Raw genomic sequence first — 17,534 nt, 5'->3', positions numbered from 1 at the left:
GGAAAAAATTGTTTTTTCCACCACTCGTGTTCCAATAATCTAACTTGCTTTAGAGGCTTTGTTCGAGAAACTTCGGTCTTAAAAGGGTGGTTTCTATATTTCTGAGTTTACAAATCGATTTTAAATTAATTTCCTAGTAAATAAATAAGTGTAGTTACGTGCTAGTTTATCACTAAATATTACAAATAATCATAAATGGCTGATATTAAAGCCAAGGTAAGTTTTCCAGGAAATTTATCTAAGCCTTATAGTGACCACGCGCTTTTTTCTGTAAAAATTATATCCATGCCTTGTTACTATATTTAAAAAAATAGGCAAATGCCTTAAAAGACAAAGGGAACGAAGCCCTTAACGCTGGAAAATTCGAAGATGCTATCAAATTTTACACTGAGGGAATTGAATTGGATCCCAGCAACCATGTTCTTTACAGTAATCGGAGTGCCGCTTATTGTAAAACTAATAAATACGAAGATGCTCTAGCTGATGCTGAAAAAACTGTGAAACTTAAACCAGATTGGCCCAAAGTAATTTACTTAAAAATTAAAACCTAGCTTGAGTTTGGGATTAAAATAATATTTTTTTAAAAGGGTTATTCAAGGAAAGGTGCGGCTTTAGCTTACTTAAACCGTCAAGAAGAAGCCCTTCAAGCTTATGAAGAAGGTTTAAATTACGATTCTAATAACCAGCAATTAAAAGACGCAATTAGGGAAGTAGAAAGCCAACTTTTAAGGAGTAAGTATCGTTGTCTTTTGGTTGTTAATGATTTAACAAAGATAAAAAAAGTTAACCTTCCATTTTTTTATAGATAACAAATCCTTCTCAAACCCCTTTTCCGATCCTAATATGTTTATGAAACTACAGAATGACCCTAGAACAAGAGAATACCTAAAAGATCCAACTTACCTCAAAATGTTGGCTGATTTACAACAAAATCCTAGCGGAGTCATGTAAGAAATTTACATCAAACAAACTCTCGAGACAAAATAAAACATTTTTAACTGAATAATATACTTTGCAGGTCATCTTTGAAAGATGAAAGAATGTTAACCACCTTACAAGTCCTTTTAGGTGTTGACCTATCAACCATGGGCGGAGATGAAGATATGAAAGATGAGGAAGCATCTTCAAAAGCCTCCAGCAGAAGTTCTCAGTCTCCACCCAAGCAAAATGAGTCTAATAAGAGAAAAGAACCGGAAGAACCTGCCATTAGTGAAGAAAGAAAACAGGTAATTACTAATTAAAGGGAGGGTGAAGTAGAAAATCAAGTGATTTTTTATCGATTCTTTTACCAATTTTAAGACCAGTCTGCATAGTGAAACATTCAGGAAGTACAGTTTACGAATGATTTAAAAATTCAAATTAGGTTCAGATTTTAAGGATAATTTTAAACAAGGACCGCCGACCAATCGCGTCACGCCCTGCCTTTTTGTTAACAAAATTATCGTGGCACGCTCCATGTCTCGCGCCACTATTGTCGCGTCGCGCGCCTAATTTTATCAAATCTCGTGATAAATTTCATTCAACACGGAACGTGCCACGAGAATTTTGTTAACAAAAAGGCAGGGCGTTACGCGATTGGTCAGAGGTCCTTGTTTAAAATTATCCTTAAAATCTGAACCTAATTTGAATTTTAAAATCATTCGGAGTTGGTATTTCCTGAATGTTTGACTATGCAGACTGGTCTTAAAATTGGTAGAAGAATCAATAAAAAATCACTTGATTTTCCACTTCACCCTCCCTTTAAGATAAGATGAAGTTTATTAATTAAAAAAAAATTGGTTGTCCCGTTAACAAATTAAAATTCCATTCATAGGCATTAGAAGAAAAGGAAAAAGGCAACATAGCCTACAAGAAGAAAGACTTTGAAACCGCTTTGCAACATTATGATAAAGCCATTGAACTTGATCCAACTGATATGACATTCCTAAACAATAAAGCTGGTATGTTAATTAAAATATATAAAATTTTAAGTTTTAATCTTATACCTTATAATTATTTTTTTCCAGCTGTATTCTTTGAACAGAAAGATTTTGATCAATGCATAAAGCAATGTGAAAAAGCCATAGAAGTTGGAAGAGACAATAGAGCGGATTTTAAAATAATTGCCAAGTAATATTATCAGGGAGAATAACAGTGGTGTGTGAGTCCCGTTTTTTCGGTTTCGAGCCGAGTCCGAGTATCGAAACTAATTTCTTATCGAGTATCGAGCCGAGTCTCAAAAATACTTTCGAGTATCGAGTATTTAGATAGGTCAAATTTTGGTTCTTTCGAGTAATTATCGAGTCTCAAATATTGACTTGTCGAGCAGCAATTTTGTAAATTTCTTGAAAATAACGAAGATTTTCAATTATCTAATATCGAACTAGTTCAAAAAGATTGTTAGTGATCAATTAAACATTGAACAGGTGATTTTCAAAATAAATGCTCATGAACTCATCGTCTGCTATAGTTGTAAGCCTCGGACTCGAGTATTTGTCAGAGTATTTAAGATGTTAAAAAGCTACTCAAATCTGTCTCGAGTATCTCAATGTGTTGTTATCGAGTATCGAGTCGAGTACTCGGATCGATACTCGAACCAAGTACTCGAACTTAACAAGTACTCGCACACCCCTGGAGAATAATGTTAAATAAACGTTTTAAGTTATTTGTTAAACTTAATTTGTCTATTTTTAGAGCTTATTCCAGAATGGCTACTGCTTATTTCAAGCTAAATGACTTAGAAAATGCCAGGCATCACTACCGAAAATCACTGACGGAACATCGTACTCCGGAAACATTATCAAAACTATCGGAAGTTGATAAAATTATTAAGGAAGAGGAAAGGAAAAAGATGATTAATCCTGAATTGGCTTTGGAAGAAAAGAACAAGGGCAATGAATTCTTTCAAAAAGGAAATTATCCTTTAGCTTTGAAACATTATTCGGAAGCCATTAAGAGAAACCCCGATGATGCTAAATTATATAGTAACCGAGCTGCCTGTTACCAAAAATTGGCTGAATTTCCTTTGGCATTAAAAGACTGTGAACAGTGTGTTAAACTAGAACCTGACTTTGGTAACTATTAGTTTTCAAGCCCAATAAGTTAGGGTTACGGTTAATATGACCATTATTTAGAGTTAGGTCATTTTTTTAAATCTATTTTAAATTAATAATTAATTGTTCAACTTGACAGTTAAAGGTCACATTCGTAAAGGAATGGCTTTAATGGCTCTGAAAGAACACAATAAAGCTATGATTGCTTTCCAAAAGGCGCTAGATATAGACCCTAACAGTCAAGAAGCTCTAGACGGCTATAGAAAATGTACAATGGCTCAGAGTTCTGACCCTGAAGAAGTTCGTAAAAGAGCTATGGCTGACCCTGAAGTTCAAAAGATATTATCTGACCCTGCCATGAGAATCATTCTAGAACAAATGCAGAGTGATCCTAAGGCTGTTCACGAGTAAGTTCAAAACGGAACAAAGGTTAGCCCGCCCCTAATGAGAAACTTAAATAAAATTTCATTACAGGCATTTGAAAAACCCAGATGTTGCCGCTAAGATTCAAAAACTTTTAGAATCTGGCTTAATTACTATTCGATAACTCGTACATTGTGAAAATAAAAATTAATACTTGTTTTTTTATTGAACTCTTCCCCCTCAAAAACTTGAAAGAAAATTAAATAATGTTGCAAGATGAAAATGAAAAATAGTTAAAAAGTTCAAGAAACAAAAATAATACGAAAAACTAAAAAAAAAAACAACTTCATTAATTCTAATTTAAATATCTGAAATCTTCAAGATAAAGTTGATTATTTTACACACGCAAAACCAAAATTCGCGCTATGTTAATAAAAACTTGTTTGACTGTCTCATTACACGTTAAAACTCAGTTTAAAATAAAAACATAGAATCATTAAAACTGGCTAAGATCTTTCTTTCATCGCATTGTGTAAGCTTCTTCATCAATTGGCAAAAAAAGTCTAGTATCATAAGACCATCATCTACCTCTAAGTAAGTGTTTGGCGATGTCTATCTCCAAGAGAGAATTCTATTACGCAAGTGGCGCCATCGTGGCTAAGAGAGAAGTATACGTGGGGTGGACTGCTGGTTCTCCTGCACCGAATTTTTAATGCGTCCGACCAGAAGTATATTATACTTCTCTTCGAGAGAAGTGTACCACAAAGCGGGGTAAGTGTAACGTCAATCTTCCCAACATCGGAACATTTAGAGCAAGGTTACTAAACCGAATCACATACACGATAAATAGTTCCCTCATCATTACTCTATTACCGTTTAAATATTTGGCAAAACGCGCTTGTGCATTTCATGGCGAGGTTAGTGGGATGATTGCTGGGGAATTAGTGCCAAACAACTATAGAATTCACCTTACGGTGCGATGCGCATTTGTAGTTTGATGAGCGGGAAAGCAAACTAAAAGGGTGAGCCTCTGAATAATGACGTTACATAACTAAAGCATTAAGAGGATACAGAGTGTCATCCTTCTTCTATTATCCCCTTCTGGTCCGACCTATTTTTTTACCCTGCTCACGTGGTAATTCTCCCTCCTTGACTACTTATTTTGTTGGGGGGAGGGGGTCGGGGAATTAAATTACAGAAAAACCACTTACCAACGATTGAGGCGAAGTTTTTATTCAATTCTGAAATTTCATACTAAGAATACACTACTGTGAAGGCTTTCACGGTAGGGGTGAAACGAAGTATAGAGACTGCACTCGGACAGACTAGTTCTCTAAGAAAACCATTCAGACATAACTACTTGGTGGTAGTTCATCAGCTTATGCTACTATCTAACCTACTTCGGGGTAAAATTTTTAATTCGAAACATTTTCAGCTGTTTAGATATTTTTAATATTATAAATACTCTCAAAAAATAACAATAGGCTTTTTACATTTTCCTCGTGTCGTTAACTTTTAACAGGCGATTTTATATATTGAATTTTTGATTATGCACCAAAATCTCCATTCTATAACACTATTGGACTTTTTTTTTTAATTGAGAACTTCAAAAGACGGGATTATATAAATGGCTTGACTAACTGTTTTGTTTTATTATTGCTTAAACCTGGAGGATAATATATTATTCTTGAATTTAAACTTGGTTAATAATTTTCCAAAGTCCCCAAAAAGCGAAGCTATCGTTGATTGTTATTTTAGTGATATTGAGAAGTAAATATGAATGGGGCTCAAAAAATATAGAATTTGTCGATATAACAATATTCAAATTTTTAAACCCACAAATTTGGGTTCAGGAGAAATTAACTACGGGAAGCTGTCTTAAGTTTCAGCGTAATAATTTTGGAGCGTTCCAAAAAATTGGTGTTTAGACTTACTTAAATTTTAAATCTAATGCCACGCTAGCGTTAACTATCAATTATAGTCGTTACTGTTAAGACTCGCGAAGTTTTGAGCTAACAGCGAGACTCTTAGCCAATGAATAACTGCAATCTTCTTTTTCGGGCCCTTTAGCAACAGTTCCAGCAGAAATTGCAGTGTACTCAGCTTGGGCTTGTTCGGAATTTATTCCGAAGTAACTCAGTATATCACAAACATGCTCAATAACAAAATCGGGTTTTAGATCCATATCGTCCCAAAGAACGCAATCTTTGGGCGAAATGAGAAAATTTGCCGCGACCCTGGCGTTGATACCCCCTTCTATATCAGTCTCTAACTTATCTCCGACCATGACGCATTCGCTGGCGGAAACGTCCAACCATTTAAAAGCTAGTTTAAATAAAAACGGATCCGGTTTGGGCCTGGCAAAATCACCGGAGATTAGAATAGTGTCGAAATACTTGCAGGCATTGACCCTATCTAATTTCTCCCTCTGCGCGTCAGACGGACCATTAGTAATCAAACCCAACTTGTATTTTTTCCTCAACGCCAAAAGCATAGCTTTCACGCGTTTAGAAAAGACCATATTCTTCATTCTCTCCTCTTTCCATAGAGCGTACGCCCTCTCCGAGTGACAATTCAACTTGGGTCCCAAAGCTTTGCTCCATAATCGAGTACGCCATAAATCAACAGGGGTTTTACTGGTTGGATCTTGAGGAGAATGTCGAATGAAAGTGTAAAACTTTTTGACGGCTTCTTCAGCGACAACTTTCTTAATACTCCTGTCTTCGAGGTATCTACAAACCTTTTTTTGTAGCGCATCATCGAATGTTCGACCAAAAAGACCCAAAAATAGAAAGAGAGAAAAAAAGAGGAAAAAGGGAAGAAGAAGAGTAAAGGATATTCCTTTTTATTAACGCAATAAAGAATATCTAAGTTCCAAATAAATGTTTGGTATGCTTATACAAAAGCTGAAAAAAATTTCAATTACTTTTCGGTATACACCACTAAAATTAAACGCTACTAATACAAATCAAGAGATCAACAAAATCAATCAAATTGGCAAAACAGCTTTATGGGCTAACGCTAAAGTCCTGATGACGGGAGATATCAACAGCTAGCAATAAACTCTCAAGTTCTTTCATATTATGTCTAGAAGCGACTTCTAATACAGCTGGCAAGGACTTGAACTCATCCGGGCACATTTTAACCAAGCAACAAACGAAATTTTGATAGGCCGATTTGACACTGGCGTCAATATCATTGACTCCCACGGCAGCTAGAGACGAAATTAAGTGATCCGGCCAACCACTGTTCAGTAAGAATTGGCCAATCCACGGCACCATAGCGAAAAGGCTTGTTAAGGCTTGCAATCCAAGGAACCAGAGTTCCTTCAATTCATGCCACTTGAAGCTATATTCTTTCGAGAGTACTAGCAGCGTTCGATTACCTTCTTTCTTGATGTCATAAGCGTTCCATAAAAACTTGATACTCGAAGACAGAAACTTGTAGAAGCTAACTTCGCAAGTCCTGAGACGGTCGGTGAACTGCCTCGAGATCAACAATCCCAAGACCATGAAGTTAGCTTGGAGGATGAGACTAGATTCCAATACCGAAAGCTGGGGTAACGAACAAAAGAGAAACTTGAAGAATTGAAAGAATGTCTCGTGATTTGATATTTCGCTTTTCTCCATTACGACTAGATTGAGTAATATCTCGCAGATGGTTACCATCCTCTCGTCATCTTTGTCACCCCAAGAAGGGCACAGCTTCTTGTTATAATCCTTCCAGGTTGTTTCTAAGTAGTTGACCAGTATTTCCGCTGTGTTATGCCTCATCAGGACGGGTCTCGTTAGATTATCAGCACTCAAGTGACATAACGCTGGCAACAGCAACCTCAAAAGCTCAGCTTGGTCGCTAATGTTGGGGTCCTTCATGGAAGTCCTCGTCAGTTCAATTATAAATGGCATAACCGTACAAATTTCTTCTCTCAGAGCCAATGTCTCTTCAGCCATCCATGCAGCTAGGAGTCTAATTGAAGCAATTACAAAGTTGCGGGCGACTGTATCATTTTTGAGGTCATCCCAGAAGACAGAGACTTCATTCAAGTAATTAATAATGGCTGCCATAGTAGAGCTGACTGAATCCAAAATTTCTTTAGTGTATTCGTGGATGACCTCCCATATATGGTCACAAGTGATTGTGATGATTGATTCGATCACATTATAGCAAGACAAAATGACCGGTGCGTGAAGTGAGGATATTTTTTCAGGGTGACCAGTACAATCATCAAACAAAATTTGTATCTCAATACTAGCAACGTGTACTAATATGGCCACAAACTGTCTAACTTCTTTGGAAGCCATACCAGTTGCGGAGTTACTTAAACCAAGCCAGGCTATCCCATATTTCTCTGTAAGGGATCCAGCCAGATTCAGAACAGATTCTCGTAGATCCTTTGATCTAAAAGCTTTGCTTTTTATTAGATTAAACATTCCTTCTCTAAGGCGAATCAGCCAGCTCTCAAACCCAATATCTTTTGAGGGGTCTAAATGTCCAATAGGGTGTGAGGCAATTATAGACCTGATTTTATTTAGGTCTGATACTTCAAAATACTCCTCTTCGCTAACATTAAGGCAAGAAGTTAGCTTTTCTAGTAGATGATACAGTGACTGGCCAGATATGAACCAAGTATCCCTGGGGCACTCTGATAAAATAGAAGTTACCAAGTCCAAACATTTTCCAGACACACACGGGTTGAAATGGTAACTTTCCACCAAAACTGTAACTATATCTTGTTCAATAAGTTTTTTCTGAGCATCTTCATTGCTCATTGCGGCATTTAGGCAATAAATTATGTCTTCAAACATTTTTTCCTCTTCCTGAAATTTTGGTGGGGTTGTAAGGGTTTGTTTGATTGAATCAAACTCTCTAACAATGATTTCAATGACTTCCGCGTCATCAGTGTCAGACAATAGTGACGCCAAAATTGAGAAACATACATTTTTAAATACAAAAGGTGGACAACCTTCAGGGACAATGTCTGTGTGTAGTAAACGGGAGAAAAATATACCTCCCGCCGCCTTAAACACTTGTTTTCTGAAATTTTGGGGTACACAGTCAAATTTTAGTGTTCTTTGAATTAGGAGCAATGCAGCAAACTTTTCAGTGTCAGTTTCAGCTGTTTCTAAGACCCCTAAGCATTTCTCGTACAGTTCCATGGTAGTATTTTAAGCAATTTATTTTTTATTTATTTATTTATTTTTTTTGAAGCCAAATAACAATTATTATAATTAAGAAATAATTAACATTAAAAATAGCTAATAGCTGTAGACTAGTAGTTCCTGTAAATAGAAATATAAAGACTACACTGTAGTCTCTAACATCTTAGGTAATGCTGGGAAGGTTTTTCAAATTAACTACTAATGATGTTAATCTTCTAGGCTAACACTAATTAAAAGAAGTTTCAGGAAGTTACATCATTATGACTCCAACATTGTGCAATGACATTTTTTCACAAAAGAATGTTAGTTAATGATTTAAATTAAATGCAAATCACGTGGTTTAAAAAACGTGATATGGTTTCCTTATCATTATGGTGTCATGGGCATGGCCATGTCACGTGTCATAAGGATAAAATAGTCTTATCATGGAGGAAGCCCATCCATGTTACAGTTAGATGAGTACCAGTTAGTTAGTCACTCACTCACTACGTCTTAGTTTTAGGCCTTGGTCTCACTCGTGGATACTGGATAGCTTACCTTATCACAGGCTTTAAGATCAACTCCTTTAGTATCGATTAGCGTATTGTCCAGATCAAACAATATTGCTTTAACATCCCAAAAGACATTTTCCATTATTCGTATAAACTATCCTTTAAAGAAACTGTTCATATAATTGAAGAAGATTGCCTTAATTACTGGCGAGTTTGTCGTCCTCGATGAAAATGATGAGGAAATGAGCCTCGAGGAAAAACGATTACTAAACGAAATTCTTTGTAAAATGTTGCTTAATGATATCCCTTCCAAGTTCCCTTCCCTATTACCCGCGCTTATTGCGTAGTTTTCTTCCCAAGGTCGCGTGACTAAAAATAGGTTTGTTACCAATGGGTTGTTACAAGCAGATGGCGCGATCCGAGGACTCTTACGTAAAAGTAGGCCTTTTAGGGACAGACAAATTAGCCTAGTATGCAAATTTACTGGAAATAACGGGTTTTAATTGGCTAATCTAAATTATGACGACAAATCGACGATCAATGTTATGCAACGTCCGATCAAAGGAGCGCAAGAACGGAAATAATTAAAATAAAATTGGACAAAACGTGTATAAACTTCAGAGATAAATATTTGAAATATTATAGCAATTTAGAAATCTCATAAATATGAAAGTAGGAAAAGACGTTTTACAACATTCAAAACAATTTAGAAAACGTTCGCCGCGTTCGGCTTTGCTTATTTCTAAACCTGTCTGCGTGAAAATGGGCGTACGTGATTGGCTGTCAGATCATGGCAGGGTTACGCTTGACAGATTCGCGAGTTTGACAGTTTACGCCCCCGCGCTTTTCGGTTGGGCACAGGTGAGGTCATCACCCTTGAAAAATCGGGGCTAAAATCTTTTTGTGTTATTTTTTTATAAAGCAATCTTGAATCTTGACCAAGAAAAAAAACAATATAGGCCGGAAGTTTAAAAAGTTTACGAATAAGGAAGTATTTCGCGCACTTCTCATAAGGCACAATCCAGAGGCGGTATGTTTGCCTTATGAAGTTATGATGTAAGCGAGTAAATATTTATGTAGATTAAATAAATATATATTCAAGCCCTAAATACCTGAGATTATTTATAATTATTAAGATATGGGAGGCTATGAAAAAATGGGAGAAGTGCCTGACAAAAGTAAATTAGTTCTTGATTCAAATATGTTAAACCAAGAAGCTTCAAATAGCGCTACAGCTCTGGAAACTCCCGAAAATGACCCTAGTAAAAATATTGGAGGTAATCCTAAATTAATTTTAAATTGCGATGAACAAGAAAAAGGTATCAAACCTCAAAAAGAGAAAAATGTAACATTTTCAAAAGATACCAGTATGGATAAAGTCCATTTAGATGTAAATGAAGATGGTATTCTCTTGGAAAAGGTAATTAATATTACCTTAAGGTTAATTAAAGAGGTTTTAAGTTAATTAAGGGTTTTTGGAGCAGGATTTTTTATTAGCAGCTACTCTTGTTGCTGATGCAAAAGCAGGGATTCATTCAGAGTTTGAAATGAATGAAAAAAGTGTCCGGCTCTATTTAATATATCATCACCGTGGGTTACGTTACCTCCTGTTCCTTTTTATATTTTTAAATCACTTATTAGCTGTGTTTGAAAAACCTTCAGTCATTGGATTTGAGCTTCCTTATTGGGTAAATAATATCCATGTTTTTTTTTAATTAATTAATTAATTATTTTCTAACTAAGGTAATTTAATTAATTATAGTCAACAATGTGCATGGAATTTGGCTGTTTATTATATTACGGCCTTAGATTATTGCACGCTAGTTCCTTCACGCCTACAAGCATATTTTGGTGTGACAAAAAGAATATTGTCCTATTAGTTGTCATATGTTTGACATTAGCTGATATGACATGTTATTTGGGTTTAATTCATTCGGGATTCTCTCATATGGCTTACAGATGGTCAAGACCATTAAGACCATTGTTTTTTGTAAACTTTAGTGAAAGCAAACAGGTAACACGTGTAGGAGAAATTTGCATAAAATTAAATTTGCTTTTTAAATGTAATAGTGATTTATTTTTAATTAAGGTTCGGAGAGCTTTTAGAAACATACGAAGAACACTGCCAGATATCCTTAATGTCCTAATCCTATTTTTTCTCAGTATCGCTCTATTTTCCCTGATGGGTCAAAAATTATTCATGAAAAAGTATATTTAATTTTAAAGCTGCCATTAATTAACTAAGCTACTAATTAGTAGCCATTAATTAATTTTTTCAGATCTTTGAAGTTTCCAGATGGTACCCCTTACTTCACAAATTATTTTGACATATTTTTTGACCTTTACATTTTAGTAACCACTTCAAACAACCCTGATATTATGTAAAACTAATTATAATCTTATTCCAATTAAGTTAAACTAATGAAAGTTTAATTAGGATGCCGGCTTATGACCAAAATCATTGGTACAGTTTATTCTTCATTATCTACCTCATTGTCTGCCTTTATATTTTCATGAATGTTTTTTTGGCATGTTGTTACAATAATTATCGAAAACACTTGAAAGTTAGTCCTTAATCAGCAATAATTAACGCGAAAAATTTAAATACAAATTAATTATCTCGTTTAGAATGAAGTTCGGAAGGTGGTTTACTTAAAAAGACAAAATCTTTCCCGCGCCTTTAATCTTTTGAAAGTGACAGTTCAAAATGAAACTTTTTTGACGTTTAAAAGATTTTCCGCGTTAATGACAATGATACCTCCTGTTAGAAGTCCTACGGTTATAAATATTCTTTGGTTTGTCTTGGACAGAGATGGCAATAATAGAATAGGTAACTTAAAGGAAAGTTAAATAACAAAACATTATACCTTAAAAAACCGTAAAAACGGCCTTTTTCTAAATATAAATCAATAAATATCTTATTACTATATAATTAGCATTTAATTAGTCTTAAACCGACGACTACTGCGCCATCAGTTTAGTTTCGTCTGCTAATTCGAACCTCTTACGCGCGTGATCGAGTTGGCTATGCCCTCGCAGTAGTCCTCGTGTTTAAGACTAATTAGCCTTATTCCTGATCAGCGCCACCTACCCGTAGCGTCGACTTTGAGAACTACCGTAATCGGCAAGCCAATCAGATGTCGCTAAAATCTGGTGACGTCACTGACGGGCACTCTCAGGGTCTTACCAAAAATGACGTCACCAGATTTTAGCGACATCTGGTTGGCTTGCCAATTACAGTAGTTCTCAAAGTCGCCGCTATGGGTAGGTGGCGCTGATCAGGAATAAGGCTAATTAAATGCTAATTATTTTGTAATAAGAGATCATTTATATTTAGAAAAAAGCCGTTCTTTTAAAGTATAAATTCTGTTATGTTAGCTGAACCTTTCCTTTAAAATAATTTTAAATCATTTTATCAGATAACGCCGACTTTATACAATTGGCCGATCTTTTAAATGTTGCTATGAGTGAAATTCAAGATAGAAAAACGCTAATTGAAAGCATGTTCCCTAGAATTTATAATAGCAGAGTTTCAAGCTACTTCAGAACTATAGTTGCCCATAAGTAAATTAATTTTAAATTGATTTTAATTTTAGTTTTTAGTATTTAATTTGTTGAATTTTTCAGGTATTTTCGATACTTCTTTGATATCTTAATCGTAATAAACGCCGCTTTAATCGCCGCTGACGTAAATGACGCGGAATGGGTTCTTTTATCATTGTTCACTTTTGAAATTTTATGCAAATTTTACACGTTTGGTTGGAAACAATTTTTTAGAAAGTTTTGGAATACGTAAGATTTAAGTATTTCACTTTTACATTAATTTTAATTAAGTTAATTTAATTCTAATTTTTTAGGTTTGATTTTGTGATTATTGGATCAGCTATTATTGGAACAACAATGGAATCAGTAATGGGAAATTCCGGTAACAATATTTATAATTAATTTTAAATTGTTAATTTATTAATTTAGATTAAAACTTTCACTTCTAGCGATTGAAAAGGCTCGAACGTTGGATGTGCTTTTAGTTTTAAGAGTCTTGAGACTCGTTAAAATAGTTGGGAGTATTAAAAGGTTTCAAGTTATCGTCAACACAATTATGAGTCTTGGACCTTCTATTTTAACTTATGGAGGAGTATTGTTTGTTAGTAGTCAATTATTAATCTAAATGTTCACTTCTTTACCCCAAAATGGCCACCATACATCAATGGAACAACATTTAAAAACTAAGTGGATGACGCGTGGAAGGCAGCCATATTGGGTCCAAAACCTAAGTCTAACTACAATTGCCTAATTTTCAGGCTGTCTTTTACACCTACGCTATAATTGGGATGGAAATATTCCATGATAAAATCAACTATCACGGTTACAGTCCTCTGTTAAGGCAAAAATTTCAGTTTTGCGGTAATCCTAAACTAAATGGAACTTCATTCTATGCTAGTCGCTACTGCAGCAATAATTTTAATGATATAATCAGCTCCATGGTGCTGCTATTTGAATTAATGGTTGTTAACCAGTGGCACGATATCCTTTTTCAAGTTTTACAGGGTTCATACAATTGGAAAAACGATTTCCCCGATTTTACCAAGTTTTCCCCCCACACGTGTCCCCGAGTTTTTTCCACACGCGTGTCCCCGAGTTTTTCCCCCACGCGTGTCCCCGAGTTTTTTCCACACGCGTGTCCCCGAGTTTTTTCCACACGCGTGTCCCCGAGTTTTTTCCACACGCGTGTCCCCGAGTTTTTTCCACACGCGTGTCCCCGAGTTTTTTCCACACGCGTGTCCCCGAGTTTTTTCCACACGCGTGTCCCCGAGTTTTTTCCACACGCGTGTCCCCGAGTTTTCCCCCCTCGCGTGTCCCCGAGTTTTCCCTCGCGTGTCCCCGAGTTTTCCCCCCTCGCGTGTCCCCGAGTTTTCCCCCCTCGCGTGTCCCCGAGTTTTCCCCCCTCGCGTGTCCCCGAGTTTTCCCCCCTCGCGTGTCCCCGAGTTTTCCCCCCTCGCGTGTCCCCGAGTTTTCCCCCCTCGCGTGTCCCCGAGTTTTCCCCCTCGCGTGTCCCAGAGTTTACCGGTTATTTCCCTATATATTTTCCTCCGTTTTTAGGCTTTTTAACATCTAATTACTTACCCGTTTAATATTTCCTTAATGATTAACACTTTTGGCCAGTGGGTTTGTAGCAGTTACTAGTAAAGCCGCCAGGCTTTATTTCTTCCTGTTTCATCTAACTTGCGTTATAATAGTTTTGAAGTTAGTATATATATTTCCTTAATTTAAAGAATAACTAGGAATTAATTAAATTTCAATTCCTATTTGCTTTATTTTTAGTATATTTACCGCGTTCGTTCTTGAGGCTTTCATTCTTGAATACTCTTTTGCTAAGAGTAAACTTGAAACTACGATTGAGAAAAAGATATCCGAGATGGGATTGAGATTGGGAAAGTAAGATACCCGGAAATAAAATAGAATTGACACTGGGAATTTGTTTTTGACCCAGTCTTTTTGATGATACTTTAAAAAATGGGCGGGTACTCTAGGTCTAGTAACTTGCTCCTCCCATATCAATATCCGCATCATCAAGGGGATTTGTGGCTACACCCGTGTCACTTCTATGTTTTCCTAAAGATATACGTGGCTAAATAAATGTTTAAAACTTTTTTACAATTTCTTATTTTGTTTCGCAGAAAACCCAAGGCCATTAAAAATGGCATGACCGAATTGGTTAATGAAATGGAGCTCTCGGAAGAAGGAAGGAGCAGAGATCAGGCTGATGCCAGAAGAAAATCAAGTCTTCCTGATATGTCACAACAAACTGATGTTCGTTTTCATATAACAAAAAGTATGTTTTTTTGTCTTTGTTTTGGAAGGGTTAAGGTTTAAAGTCCAGTGGTGTGCGAGTCCCGTTTTTTCGGTTTCGAGCCGAGTCCGAGTATCGAAACTAATTTCTTATCGAGTATCGAGCCGAGTCTCAAAAATACTTTCGAGTATCGAGTATTTAGATAGGTCAAATTTTGGTTCTTTCGAGTAATTATCGAGTCTCAAATATTGACTTGTCGAGTAGCAATTTTGTAAATTTCTTCAAAATAACGAAGATGTTCAATTATCTAACATCTAACTAGTTCAAAAAGATTGTTAGTGATCAATTAAACATTGAACTGGTGATTTTCAAAATAAATGATCATGAACTTATCGTCTGCTATAGTTGTAAGCCTCGGACTCGAGTATTTGTCGAGTATTTAAAATGTTAAAAAGCTACTCGAATCTGTCTCGAGTATCTCAATGTGTTGGTATCGAGTCGAGTACTCGGCTCCCGAGTACTCGAACTTAACGAGTACTCGCACACCCCTGGTTTAAAGTCAGATTTTGACATTTAAGGTTTATAGACTGATGTTTTTGACTAATGATTTAAGAATTTTGAGAGATAAGTTACCTAATTATAGTAATTAATCAATTTCTTTCATTATCAATCGTTCTGATAGAAAAAGATGTTGAGAGTTTGTTACAACGTATGTTTGAGAGTGAACTGGATATTGAAGATATGGGACCAGATAACGTTAATAACTTAATGCCTGAGGATTTACACCTTAAAGATATATAAAGGGGCCCTAATTATTTACAAAAACGCCTCGTTTACAAAGAAACAAAAGTATTTTTTTATATAACTTAATTAATCCATTCCTAAATATAACTATATTTTTTAATGAAGTAACTATATTTAATTATCTAACCAGGATTAATGGTGCTTGTTAAACAGCTATTTTGTATTTTCTTAATATTTAAAATTATATTTTAATATACACTAATTATTTTATTATACATAATATTATATTATATATAAATAAATTATAAATAATTAAGTAGATTTAATTATAAATTAATAATTGATAATATTGTGTCCTGTGATATTATTTTCTAATAAAAAAATGCTTCAAATTAAATAAAAACATCTTTTTTATGTTTGATCGTTATTTACAATAACCAATAAAATTGTACACAAAGCTACACAATGGATGCCGTTAATCATCATAAGCATATATATATATATTTTTTTTTTTTGGAAAAGGCCCAGTTTTAATTATATTTAAATTAATTAATTAATTAAAGTTATTTAACGACCGTATCTAGGGCCTTTCTTACCTCAGCTTCAACCTCCTGTAAATCAGGAGCTTCAGATATTACCCAAGAATCATCGGTAGTTACTTCCTCCCGACAAATTGGACACGTTTTATGCGTAACATTCCTATTAAATAATATTATATACATTTAAGTTTAATTAGCCTTATTCCTGATCAGCGCCATCTACCCATAGCGGTGACTTCGAGAACTACTGTAAGCGGCAAGCCAATCAGATGTCGCTAAAATCTGGTGACGTCATTTTTGGTAAGACCCGAGAGTGCCAGTCAGTGACGTCACCAGATTTTAGCGACATCTGATTGGCTTGCCGCTTACAGTAGTTCTCAAAGTCGCCGCTATGGGTAGGTGGCGCTGATCAGGAATAAGGCTAATTAAAAAGAAGATTATTCTTTTTATACCATTGTTCAATGCAAGGCAGGCAATAGCTATGAGCGCAAGCTAATGAAACTTCTGGACGTCGTTCTAAACAAATTATACATTCCTCGACACCTTCTTCACCCAATGAATCTAAACTAAAAGTTTAAACGCGGATTTTATTCCAATTCAATTGATATATAAATACCCCAATTACTTTTGAAATATGAAAGAAGCTGAAATATCTTTCCTTGTTTTAGGCGTAGTGGTATATTTCACGGATTCTGCTGCATTTATATTAGTTTGATCGGTATTTTCAACCTCGGTATTTGATGAGCAAGAAGGTTCGTTACTAGTAACGGTTGCACTAACATAGTTTGAAAGTAAAGTATACAGACGTAGAAATTGTCTGAGTTTAAGGAAACGATGTGACACGATCTTTCTAGTTTCTTGTTCAACCTAGAATTAAGTTAAAGTAATTGCCAAAAATTTTAAAGACATTTAGTGCGTGCTTAGTAATGGTGGTAAGTCTTAATAGAGAGTTACTCTTATGCACGCGATTCTGACTGTGTTTTTCCAAAGGATGGTGGAATCGCTTCCTTTTTTGATAACGAAGATTAAATGTGTGCCGCTGGAATCGTTAAAGTTCTTTGAGATTTGGTTAATCTCTTTAACCTTTTCAAGAAAATCTTCGTAGCTTAGCATTAGGATTTGTTTGATGATAACAGTATTTATGAGTAAACCGTCTGCCGTGTCTTCACAGCCTGAAGAGCTTTCGTTACCCATTTATTAACTTTTAACTTTGATTAATTGATATTGATTTATTATTTTACAGATTTTTAATTACAACGCCTCAAGTAACGTAACAACCCATAATCTTACCGCCGTTTCCGCCAAATGTCTGTCACAAGTTTAGTGTTACGTCACCCCTCCTCCTTGACGGATTGACAGTTATGTTTTAGTTTCTCTTCTAAGCCAATCGGGTTACTCCCGTCTCCCAGTAGGTG

The 17,534-nt window shown here is 35.5% G+C and overlaps 5 protein-coding genes across 7 annotated transcripts; 2 read left to right on the top strand and 3 right to left on the bottom strand.

Annotated features, from left to right (window-relative positions):
- Window positions 1–19: 19 nt before the first annotated feature.
- On the top strand, window positions 20–3,897 carry Stip1 (Stress-induced phosphoprotein 1). Its single transcript, XM_089839880.1, has 10 exons — window positions 20–216; window positions 315–524; window positions 588–732; window positions 806–947; window positions 1,019–1,226; window positions 1,814–1,940; window positions 2,007–2,109; window positions 2,674–3,053; window positions 3,172–3,439; window positions 3,507–3,897. Exons 1-10 carry the CDS (start codon window positions 196–198, stop codon window positions 3,577–3,579), a joined length of 1,677 nt encoding a protein of 558 aa, XP_089696006.1. The 5' UTR covers window positions 20–195; the 3' UTR covers window positions 3,580–3,897.
- Window positions 3,898–5,385: 1,488 nt separating this feature from the next.
- On the bottom strand, window positions 5,386–5,916 carry LOC149674044 (N-acylneuraminate-9-phosphatase-like). Its single transcript, XM_089840041.1, has one exon. The coding sequence runs from the start codon at window positions 5,914–5,916 to the stop codon at window positions 5,386–5,388; it is 531 nt and encodes a 176-aa protein (XP_089696167.1).
- Window positions 5,917–6,224: 308 nt separating this feature from the next.
- On the bottom strand, window positions 6,225–9,417 carry Neurochondrin (neurochondrin). Its single transcript, XM_089839879.1, has 2 exons — window positions 9,092–9,417; window positions 6,225–8,674 (listed from the first exon to the last, which is right to left on the bottom strand). Exon 2 carries the CDS (start codon window positions 8,549–8,551, stop codon window positions 6,404–6,406), a length of 2,148 nt encoding a protein of 715 aa, XP_089696005.1. The 5' UTR covers window positions 8,552–8,674; window positions 9,092–9,417; the 3' UTR covers window positions 6,225–6,403.
- A 266-nt stretch (window positions 9,418–9,683) lies between these two features.
- On the top strand, window positions 9,684–15,994 carry LOC149674042 (uncharacterized). Of its 3 annotated transcripts, none has more exons than XM_089839877.1 (18): window positions 9,684–9,906; window positions 9,968–10,101; window positions 10,182–10,465; window positions 10,530–10,733; window positions 10,808–11,059; window positions 11,135–11,253; window positions 11,325–11,426; window positions 11,483–11,609; window positions 11,674–11,875; window positions 12,465–12,609; window positions 12,673–12,837; window positions 12,903–12,970; window positions 13,038–13,189; window positions 13,347–13,569; window positions 14,199–14,289; window positions 14,368–14,481; window positions 14,724–14,878; window positions 15,519–15,994. In XM_089839877.1, the coding sequence occupies exons 3-18, from the start codon at window positions 10,184–10,186 to the stop codon at window positions 15,635–15,637; spliced, it is 2,520 nt and encodes an 839-aa protein (XP_089696003.1). In that variant the 5' UTR covers window positions 9,684–9,906; window positions 9,968–10,101; window positions 10,182–10,183; the 3' UTR covers window positions 15,638–15,994. The 3 variants fall into 3 exon arrangements, with proteins under 3 accessions (XP_089696003.1, XP_089696004.1, XP_089696002.1); XM_089839878.1 differs by having other exon boundaries at window positions 9,827–10,101; window positions 10,182–10,322; window positions 10,407–10,465; XM_089839876.1 differs by having other exon boundaries at window positions 9,828–10,101.
- LOC149674041 (RING finger protein 141-like) lies at window positions 15,973–17,506 on the bottom strand. The gene is made up of 4 exons (XM_089839889.1): window positions 17,074–17,506; window positions 16,745–16,986; window positions 16,572–16,685; window positions 15,973–16,279 (listed from the first exon to the last, which is right to left on the bottom strand). Exons 1-4 carry the CDS (start codon window positions 17,311–17,313, stop codon window positions 16,144–16,146), a joined length of 732 nt encoding a protein of 243 aa, XP_089696015.1. The 5' UTR covers window positions 17,314–17,506; the 3' UTR covers window positions 15,973–16,143.
- Window positions 17,507–17,534: the final 28 nt, after the last annotated feature.

This window comes from Phalangium opilio, unplaced genomic scaffold (assembly GCF_054372755.1).
Source record: "Phalangium opilio isolate 3A_F unplaced genomic scaffold, DU_Popi_V2 ptg000048l_1, whole genome shotgun sequence".
Taxonomy (NCBI): domain Eukaryota; kingdom Metazoa; phylum Arthropoda; class Arachnida; order Opiliones; family Phalangiidae; genus Phalangium; species Phalangium opilio.
Note: the sequence above shows the minus strand (reverse complement) of the source record. Positions and strands in the feature narration are given on the sequence as shown.

Excerpts from the sequence above, each read along its gene's own strand:
- Stip1 (XM_089839880.1), top strand. The coding sequence starts at position 196 with ATGGCTGATATTAAAGCCAAG. Across the intron at positions 217-314 it reads TGGCTGATATTAAAGCCAAG|GCAAATGCCTTAAAAGACAA; the intron begins GTAAGTTTTCCA and ends TTAAAAAAATAG. Across the intron at positions 1,941-2,006 it reads ATTCCTAAACAATAAAGCTG|CTGTATTCTTTGAACAGAAA; the intron begins GTATGTTAATTA and ends ATTTTTTTCCAG.
- LOC149674044 (XM_089840041.1), bottom strand. The coding sequence starts at position 5,916 with ATGGTCTTTTCTAAACGCGTGAAAGCTATGCTTTTGGCGTTGAGGAAA.
- Neurochondrin (XM_089839879.1), bottom strand. The coding sequence starts at position 8,551 with ATGGAACTGTACGAGAAATGCTTAGGGGTCTTAGAAACAGCTGAAACT.
- LOC149674042 (XM_089839877.1), top strand. The coding sequence starts at position 10,184 with ATGGGAGGCTATGAAAAAATGGGAGAAGTGCCTGACAAAAGTAAATTA. Across the intron at positions 12,610-12,672 it reads AGAACTATAGTTGCCCATAA|GTATTTTCGATACTTCTTTG; the intron begins GTAAATTAATTT and ends TGAATTTTTCAG. Across the intron at positions 13,570-14,198 it reads GGTTGTTAACCAGTGGCACG|TTTTGGCCAGTGGGTTTGTA; the intron begins ATATCCTTTTTC and ends AATGATTAACAC.
- LOC149674041 (XM_089839889.1), bottom strand. The coding sequence starts at position 17,313 with ATGGGTAACGAAAGCTCTTCAGGCTGTGAAGACACGGCAGACGGTTTA. Across the intron at positions 16,987-17,073 it reads TCAGAATCGCGTGCATAAGA|GTTGAACAAGAAACTAGAAA; the intron begins GTAACTCTCTAT and ends ACTTAATTCTAG. Across the intron at positions 16,686-16,744 it reads GCTTCTTTCATATTTCAAAA|TTTAGATTCATTGGGTGAAG; the intron begins GTAATTGGGGTA and ends TTAAACTTTTAG.